This window comes from Pteropus vampyrus, unplaced genomic scaffold (assembly GCF_000151845.1).
Source record: "Pteropus vampyrus isolate Shadow unplaced genomic scaffold, Pvam_2.0 Scaffold446, whole genome shotgun sequence".
Lineage (NCBI taxonomy): Eukaryota > Metazoa > Chordata > Mammalia > Chiroptera > Pteropodidae > Pteropus > Pteropus vampyrus.
The window spans coordinates 550,514-560,187 of NW_011889227.1; the positions used below are offsets into that span (position 1 = coordinate 550,514).

The 9,674-nt window shown below is 57.0% G+C and overlaps 1 protein-coding gene across 1 annotated transcript in view; it reads left to right on the forward strand.

The window, feature by feature from the left end:
- Positions 1 to 5,964, forward strand: part of LRP5 (LDL receptor related protein 5) — a 107,352-nt gene extending 101,388 nt beyond the window's left edge. Inside the window, exons 22-24 of the mRNA XM_023524103.1 lie at positions 985 to 1,001; positions 3,405 to 3,667; positions 5,504 to 5,964. Of these exons, the coding sequence (XP_023379871.1) occupies positions 985 to 1,001; positions 3,405 to 3,667; positions 5,504 to 5,765 (542 nt within the window). The 3' untranslated portion in view covers positions 5,766 to 5,964. The remainder of the gene's footprint in view (positions 1 to 984; positions 1,002 to 3,404; positions 3,668 to 5,503) is intronic.
- Positions 5,965 to 9,674: the final 3,710 nt, after the last annotated feature.

The window sequence follows — 9,674 nt, forward strand, 5'->3', positions numbered from 1 at the left end:
TTTCATCACTGTACGAAGAAACCCTGCCCAGAGCTGGCTATTTTTAAGTTAACAACATGATTTTGCATCAGTAACGTATGTTCACGGTACAGAATTCAAAAGGCACAACACACATCTGCGTAATCTGTACCTAAGCAAGTAGACGAGAGTGTGGGCTTCATTTTTCCAGCAAAGAGTAATTTTTTTTTACTTTTCGTTTTGAGATCCTTGTCGACATACGTTCGGTTGTAAGACCCTTCACCAGTTTTCCCCGGTGGAAACGTCTTGAGTAATTGTCGTGGTCTTGTGCATTCATGATGCTCTCACAAAAATGTCACAGACTGGGCGGCTTAAAAAACAAACTGCTTTTCACCGTTCTGGAGGCTGAGAAGTCCAACATCAAGGCGCTGGCGGATTTGGTGTCTGGCGGGGGTCCGGTTCTGGATCCTCACGTGTCAGAAGGGCCACGGAGCTCCCTGGGGTCTCTGCATATAAGCACACCGGTCCTTTTCATGAGGGCCCCACCCTCGTGACCTAGTTACCCCCAAAGGCGCCACATCCCAATACCATCATTTTGGGGGGTAGGTTTCAACATGTGAGTTTTGGGGGTCACATTCAACTTAGTACAATATCATAACCAGGACATCCATACGCTATCCTTTGACCTCATTCAGATTTTACGAGGTTTACACAGGTACTTCGTGTTCAAAGACTTTATATTTTTAGAGCCATTTTAGGTTCACAGCCAAATTGAGAGGAGGGTCCAGGACTCTCCCATTCTCTCCGCCCCACATGTGCACAGCCTCCCCCACCGTCACCATCGCCACCAGATGGTCCGTTTGTTACCGTCGGCGCACCTGCACGGACACGTCGTCACCCAGAGTTCACAGATGACAGTAAGGTTCGCCCTTGGTGGTGTGCGTTCTGGGGGTTTGGACGTATACGACACGCAGCCACTGTCATAGTCTCATACAGAGCAGTCTCATGTGCACTTTTAAAACCCAGACGATGGCATCCGAATAGTGAGAGCTCCTCTCTCAGCCCTCCTGCCTTTTGCTACCGACGAGAAGTAAAGCGGCGTTTGCTGACTGGCTGACGAGTGACCTCTCCCTGCGCTGCGTTAACCCAGCTCCAGCAGGAGGCGCCGTCATCATCTCGTTTTGCAAACAAGGCCGAGAACTGAGTGACAACTACTAGCCTCCGTCATTCCGTGCCAGCGGGGCGTCAGGTGGCTCCCAGCGCTGCACAGGACTCCCGCACCCCGTTATTTGCCTCCCCGGGGTGGGGAGAGACAGCAGGAAGAATGCCCTGGCTGCGAAGGTTGAGGGTTGGTCATCTTGACCCCTCTTCCCGAGTGGCCCTTCTTAGGGACAGTCCCATCTTCCCGTCAGCAGAGGGCAGTGCCGGCAAGGTGGTCCCTCGGAAACACACTCTCCACGGGTCGAATTTAGGGTACACGTGGGGCGGTGGTGTAATCTTAATTCGTATTTCTCTCACTACAAATCACATCGAACATCTTTGTGTGTTTAATTTCCTTTGTAGTTTAATTATCTTTCTCAGAAAGGTCTCTATTGGGTTGTTAGCATTTTTCTTATGCGTTTAGAATATCTCTTTATATATAGATATAGATAGATTAAGAAAATTAGTCCACTCCCTGAGACACATGTTGAAAACATTTTTCCTAGATTTTTGTCTTCTGATTCGGGTTACGATGTGTTTGCCATTTATACAATGAAATGATCAATATTTTATAGGCATCTCGAGGGTTTTTGGTCATGCTCAGAAACACTTTTCCTTCTCTGGTCATGAAAAAAACAATTTCTTTCCTTGTTCTCTTTCTTAGTGTTCGCAGGGTTTCATGTTTTATATTTAAACCTTTGATTCTCGTGGAATGTAATCAGATGTACTGAGTGAGGTAGGCGGCATCCGACTTTGCTTCTGTGCTGATGGCTGCCAGGTGGCCTTTGGTAGTTAAGGTCCACAGGGTGATCTGAACAGAGAAGGTTCATATACAGAATTATTAGCAGTGATTGGGATTCCAGAGAATTCGCCACTGGGAGGTAAAGTGAGCTCTTTAGAACCCAGCAAAAGCAGACCAACCGAGCGAGAACGCCCAAGAGCCCCTAGAGCCGAGGTCCCGACTCACAGAGGGTATAGCCTCCGCTCACCAGTCGACCGAGAAGTTACTGAGGTGCTACACCTGTGGAAATTTCTAGAAATCCGCCCACTGTGGTAGTGAGAAGGACTTCTCCACGACTCCTTAGCCTTAACCTCCCAACGCCCTGGGGGAAGTAGCAGTGACAGCCTGCAGAGGGAGGGGTTGGGGCCCAAAGCTCACCTTGGAGGAGGAAGTGAAGAGAAACCAGGTCCTGTCAAGTTCATGGGCAGATGCCCAAACAGGATCCCACAGGCGGCTGCTGGAGGCCCTTCCTGCTGGGCAACCCTGCCTGGCTGCTGTTGCCCTCCAGACACGCCCTGCCCCCCAGTGTTGTGGTCAGACTTTGAGGTCAGATCCTGAGGAATCCCCAGAGTGGCTATCCGGGCTGAAGAGGCCCCTCCCCAGAATAAGGAGCACTGGCCCATGCCACTTCCTAAAGGGCAGGAGAAGGGCCCAGGCACTTCCCGTCGGTGGCTCCCCGAGTATCGGGACAGCCTCAGGAAGCAAGTCTTCTTAGCCCCATTTTAGAGATGAGGAAGTGGAGGCCCAGGCAGGTGAAGCATCTCGCCAGGGAGCGTGCTGCAGCCAGCCATGGCTGATGGAACAGGACTCACACACATGTCTTGGGGTATGCAGAGACAGCCCTGTTCCCATTCAGCCGTGGGAGCCCCGGAAGCAGGATCTGGCTGGGTCCCCTCCAGGGATGGCTCGGAAGAGCAATGTGATAGGTGGTGTTTGTTGGGGAAGTTACGGACCTGGGTCCCTCTGTCCCTTTGCGGTGTGGGGTGTGTGCTGCCGGCCTCAGGAGGGTGTACCTACGTGGTAGAGCTGACCATTTATCATCATGGTTTGGGGACAGTGTTGTCCCTTCAGAAAGGGGCACCCTTTCCTGACTTGCTCGGAGGTGCCGTGAGGGCTGGCGGGGGCCCGTGGCCCCTCCGTCCGTGCAGCCAGCCCTGTGCATGGTGAAGGTTTGAGCCCGGATGCGTTAGGATGAGGGATGTTTATAGGAAGAAATTTGACTTTGCGCCACGTGGGAAGAGGTAGAGAGTAAAAGCTCGAAGGGGAGTTGGCGGAAGTCCCAGAGGAGCGTCGTGGGGCGCTCGCCGGTGCCGGTGGACACACGGGCCTGTGGGGACCTTGTGATGCTGGGATCCAGGGACCTTTCTGAAGTTCTGCCTCTGAGCTCAGGGTGACCAAGTGCCGGGCCTGGGTCACTGCTGGTCAGCCGGTCAGCCCTGCTCCCATGCCCGTCAGGATGTGACAGCTGCTGCTCCCTCTGCAGATGAGGGAGCCCTGGGAAGCGTGGCCTGCTGAGCCCAGCCACCTGGTGCAGCCTGCAGCCCCTGCTGTGGGAGGAAACTGGGGGGGTGGGCAGGCGGCAGGACCACGAAGCCGCTCAGGCCATCATGACCCTGGCTTGTCTCCTCAGATCCTGAACCCCCCACCGTCCCCTGCCACGGACCCCTCCCTGTACAACGTGGACACGTTCTACTCTTCAAGCGTTCCCGCCCCCGCCAGGCCGTACAGGTACGGAGCCCCCGCCCCGCCCAACATGCGTGGCCTCTGAGCCTCCAGATGAGCCTATGGCAGGGAGGGGCCTTGTCCCATTTCCTGGGAGAGAAAGCCCGGGAGGGGTCCAGGGCGCTGGTGGATGCTCATGGGGGCCCAGCCCTTCCTCCGCTAGCCCTCGGACCACGCCAGGCCGCCTTTCTGCACCAGCGAACCGGGCCTGCGTGTCGAGGCCGGAAACCCACCACGTCCCCCTTTCTGAGCGGGCTCTTAAGCCAGGACAGGCAGACGGGGCCCACGGATGCTACCAGGGGTTCCCACCTTGGCATGGCTGGGCGCCACCGCCCAGGGAGACCTGGACCAAGGCCCAGGCTGCAGGGTCTGACTGAGTCCAGCCGTGGGACCCTGGCAGTGCCACCTTGGTCCCCACAGGGACATCTAATTCCCCTCGAGTGCTGATGCTGCGCCTGCCTCTTGGGCCCCTGGTAGGGCGGTCCTTTCTGCAAGGGCCCGAGGAGCCCATGGGCCTGCTCAGCAGCTGTTCCGTCATCCCCAAGGTGTTCATGTGGGGGTCGCAGGCCCCACCCACGAGTGTGGGGAGGGGGCGCTTGAAAATGCTGAGGAAAAGAGAGATCCAGGAGCCTGGCCAGAGCCTGGGGCTTGGGGGACTGGACTTCCTGACCTTCAACTCGGTAGTCTTAGCCAGGAAGGCCCACCCCCCAGGTACACTGGGCCCTCACTCCACGTCAGCTCCCTGACGAGGCCGGTGGGGGGTGGGCCCCCCGCCTGGAGAGATCAGGGCTGACACATCCCTGCACTGCTCAGGTGGAGGCAGAGGCTTGGAGTGGTTGAGGGCGTCATCCTCCGGGGTCCCTGGCACCTTGGCGACTCTGAGTGAGGTGCTGCCCGCCATCTGGTGGCTGTTGCGGGGACTCGAGGCCCTGGCCGGGGAGCCAGGCAGCCTCTGGAGGGGCACACCTCTCCGGGTCCCGCGGTGGCGCCCCAGTGCCTCAGGGTCACGGTCTGTCCCCATCAGCTGCCACCACCAGAGCTGTCACATCCACAGCAGCCAGGCCAGGCCCCTCAGTCTCTGGAACACCCCATGCCTTTTGTGTTCTGTCCGATACCTCTTCTGCCCCCACTGTCTGTCACGGTCCCTTCCTGCTCTTGGGGCCCCACGAGGCGGGTCTTCCTGCTGCAGTTTCTCAGCACCCGGCGCCCCTTGCTGGCCCTTGGGTGCTGGCTCCAACTTCCTGCCCACTGTGGCCTGGGCCTGGCCACACCATGATCCCAAGCCCAGACTCAGGCCATGCCATGGCCCGACACAGGATTTCAGGGTGCAGGAGGCATCCGAGAGGCGATGTCATCACGGGGGACAGCGGGGTGATGTTTTTGGGGTCAGGTTGCTTTAACTCAAGATGGACCATTCCAGGCCGATGGGTGTCCAGTGTGGACAGTAATGCCATAAGGGGGACAGTGTCAAGCACAGTTCCGGTGTCAGGCCGTTCCCTGCATTTGCCATGCAGACTTTTGCTCAGTCAGCACCAGCCCCCTTTAAAATGCATGCTGCTTCGCCCTCCTCACTTCATGGGGAGAAGCTGAAGCTCAGAGAGCTTAAGCCAGTTGCCCAAGGTCAGCCAGGCTGACTGGAACCCTCGTTCTCCCTGCAGGCGACCTTGGCCTGGGGCTGTGGTGCTTGCCAGCCCTGCAGGGGAGGCGGAGGCCTGCTTACTTAGGGGTGGGGGTGTTGAGGCTCAGAGAAGCTACAGAGCCTGGGGCCCCTGTGGCCATCTGGTGGATACGCAGGGGGCCTCCCGGAATTGGGTCCTACTCCCCTTTCTTTGCCCCCTTCAGGCCTTACATCATCCGTGGTATGGCACCCCCGACCACGCCTTGCAGCACAGACGTGTGCGACAGTGACTACAGTGCCAGCCGCTGGAAGGCCAGCAAGTACTACCTGGACTTGAACTCAGACTCAGACCCCTACCCGCCCCCGCCCACACCCCACAGCCAGTACCTGTCTGCGGAGGACAGCTGCCCCCCGTCGCCCGCCACCGAGAGGAGCTACTTCCACCTCTTCCCACCCCCGCCGTCCCCCTGCACGGACTCGTCCTGACCTAGGCCGGGCCACCCCGGCCTCTCTGCGCCCCTGTAAATAGTTTTAAATATGAACAAAGAAAAAATATATTTTATGATTTAAAAAAATAAATATAGTTGGGATTTTAAAAACATGGGAAATGTGAACAGTGAAGGGCGGGCAGGGCTGGGGAATCTTTGTACAGCGGAGAAAATATTTATAAACTTAATTTTTTTTTTAAAACATCACTGCTATTCTTTTTTTTTTTAAAACATCACTGCCATGTGTGCGTTGGAGCTGAGTATCCCCACGGGGCGAACGCTGATCTCTGGCCCTCCCCAGGACAGCTGCCGGGGTTGTGAGCTCGTCCTCCTGGGCATGGGCATCTCTGTCAGGCTCCCACGGGGAGGGCAGAGGCCGCTGGGTGGACGCTGGCAGGCCGGGCAGCGTCCTGGGTGCCTGACTCTGTGCGGCCACAGAGGGCCCCGCGCTGGATTTCATTCTCTGCTGTTGCCATTCCTGAAATTCTAAATAATTTTTGAGAAAGAGGGCCTGTGTCTTCATTTCGCGGTAGGCTCTGCATCATATACCTGGGCTTTGGGCCGTTCCCTGGTCTGACCTCTGTGTGTGCCAACCCAGACTGCCGTGCCCGTCCAGAGTGCTGGGAGCTGGGGACCTCTTATGGCCCTGCCATCTGTGTGGACACAGTGGATAGGGCTGCCAGGCCACGCTCAGTCTGGGTGGGGAGGGAGCCCCCATTCCTCTCGGGCCCCTCCATGTCTGTTTCTGCACATAGGCCCTGTAGAGCCCACTCCTCACAGAGGCGGTCAGTAAACAGTGCCCGACCTGCTGTGTACCCACGGGGTTGGTATTGGGGGAGACAAATAAGACCTGCTCTCTGCCCCCGGTCTCCTCCCTGGTCCGTGGAGAAGTTAGCAGGTAATGGTGTGTCCTGACGAAGCTGGGCTGTTCTGGTGCCAGGCAGGGGTGATATTCAGAGGAGGGAGGAAGCCAGGAAGGGCCTGACTCTAACAGGGACGGTGGAGGGAGGTCCCAGAACCATCACGAGTAGTGCTGGGCACACGCTCCACTTGGGAAAGCACAGAGATCTAGAAGGGTCTCTGAATGTGCCCTGGGGATTGAACCACTGACCTACCCCCAGGGCCTGGATAACAGGTAAGAGCTGAGAGAGGAGTCGACCAACTGCTGGGCAGCTTCCGGGTGGGGGACCCCAGAACACACCGGATCATGCAGCGCTGGTGCTAAGGAGGTCGGAAGGTGGTGGCCTTTAGGATTCCAAGACTGCTTGGCCAAGGGACATGGCTAGGGACATCAGGGCACAAGCCTGCTGGCCCTGGTACCTTTGGGGGTCGCTTCCCCTAATTGCTAATGCTGCTGCCGCTGGGACCAAGAGCAGGAGCTGGGGACAGGGTGACCTACCATCAGTGCAAAGAAACCTGAGCATGGGAAGAAAATGCTGAGTGCCAACCCAGGGCTGCCTAGGCTATCTGGTGGGGACCTGTGCCCGAGGCTCCTTTGCGACAAGGCATCGGACCTGCATCTGGAAAGGCCAGCTTCATCTCTGAGCCACATCATCCAGCTAGCACCGTCTGTTAAGGAAGGTGCCGTCACCCACCCCCCAGACTGTCAGAAGGCTCCAGCAGATAATGCCCATGAAGAAGCCTCACCCAGTCACCTGGCAAGGAGCAGGTCCTTGGTAAATGGGTGCTGGGACCTGTTAAAACCCAGAGGTGACGTACTTGCCCAAGGTCGCACTGCCAAGGACCAGCAGAGCTGAACGTAGACGATGAGTTCCCAGCCCAAGGTGGGGTCCTCTGCCCTGCAGGGCTTGCCTGTTGGGGGGGCTTCCCAAACACTCAGGATTCCTGTTCTTCCAGGTTGGACAACGCACCCTGAGATGCTCATTAAAGTGCCAGTGTCAACCTGGGCAGCCAAGCAGGGAGCAGAGGGCACTTCTGCTCAGAAGCAGTGGCTGCATTGTGGGGGCCCCCAGGGGACCCCTGCCCACTCCTGCCCTTCAGTCATGCATCAGGGCCCCCCTGGAGCACCCCTGCTTCATTCTGCCTAGCCAGCTATCATGAGTCAGGCAAGGGACAGGGAAGGAGTGGCCTTGGCTGCTGCCCCCTGGCAGCCTGCATGGGCTGGGGGAAGGTTGAGTCACTCTCTGCAGCCCTCCCCCTCTCCCTCCCCAGCACCCTGGAGTGCCCCCTGAGAGAGTCATTGCATGGCTAGGGGTGCTAACTGGTGGCCAGAGGCCACTCCACTAGACACTTTCCCGCCATGCCGTCAGTTAGGGGGAGTGGGGCCAACCTGCTGGCCTCCTATTGTGTGCCAAATAAATCTGCCAGCTTTCAGTAAGCACTCACTGCGTGCAGAACCCTGCACTTACGTCACATGCTGGGGACCCAGAGATTAGTCAAACGTGCCCCCTTGAAGGCACTGCAAACCCAATGATGAAGACAGTTTCCAGAGCCGGGGGTGGGGGGGAGCAGTGTCGAATATCTGGGGCCCAGGGAGGGTATCGCACTGGGATGGGAGGGCTTCCTGGAGGGCACAATGTCCACACCGTGTCTGAAAGGAAGGTGTAGAGTTAACCCGGCTCATTTCATTTAACCTTCATGACAGCTCAGCTGGGTAGATGGTGTCCTCAATGGAAGCTGAGAAACCAAGGCTCGGAGAAAAAGAAAGAAAGCGAGAATCTTTGTCATTCATTTGTCCGATCGTCCCTTTGTGCAATAAACATTACTAACTGGCTGCTGGGTGCTACTTGACGCGGGCAAAAGGGCTTTTACCTTCCCTCCAAACCCTGTCACCGCCGTGACGCCCATGACTCCCGTCTCTGTCACCCCCTACTGAGCCCTGCAGCGTCTCCCTCCTCGGCCCTGTTAGGAGAGCCATTTCTCAGCTCACCCCTCCTCCAAGCCCCACCCAGGACGGGTGTGGGCACTCCTCCCGCCCGGGGCCAGCAGCCCCCCGGGTCTGCAGCTGCCCGGGGAAGTTGAATAAATCCTGTGTGGCCAGGTCTCAGGCTTGTCCGCTGCCAAGCAGGACGATGGGGGTCCAGGATGTGGGTGAAGAGGAAGGTTTCTGACCTGGAGACACCTGTGTGGTTGGGAAGTTGGGTGGTGCTGACATCCCACTTGACCCATGGTGGGTACCTTCTCCAGAGCCACTCAGCTGGCTCTTCATAGCATTGGGACCCCCTTGTTGGACCACACCGTCAGATCGCCAGGCTGGGGCCTGCTAAGGAACCCCCACGCTGGCTCCCCCTCGAGGTCCCCGATTCCCACGCCTCCACCTCTCTCCACCCAAATAGCCTCTTTCCTCCATTAGCTCCATGGCAGCCCTCATTGTTAGCAACTCTAGCGCTTCCCCTTTCTACCGACACTTGGGCCACCAACAGTCCTTTGGTGGGAAGAGGACTCCCCTTCTCCCGCCTGAGACTGAATCTTCACGCAGGGAAGAAAAGAAAAGAAACAGAAGAGGTCAATTTCCAGGTTAAAATTTCCAGTTGGCCCTTCACCTGCCACTGGAACTCCTATCTGGCCCCCTTCTCTCCAACCTCAACCAGCCCTGACCTGACCCAGCACCAGCCCCGGCTCTTCCAGAGCATGGCCTTCCCCAGGGGGGCCCCTCTCTAGCCCTTCCATCAGGACTAGCCCTGGGGACAACAAAAGGAAAGCCGATGAGATATCTTTGTCCTCAAGTCGAGCTTATTCCATTGAGAGCCTTTTTCTCTATCCTGAGCTAGTCTTTCCTGTCTGAGTGGATGTGTGTGTTCAAACGTCCTTCCTTTTATGAAATGACAGTAATAATAAATAGTGTTTTTTAAAATCATGACTCTTAGAATTAAATTTTGGCAGTTCTGTGTCTGTTCCCAAAGTTAAGGCGTAATAACAGCTGGGTGATGGGCATATGGGCGTTCAT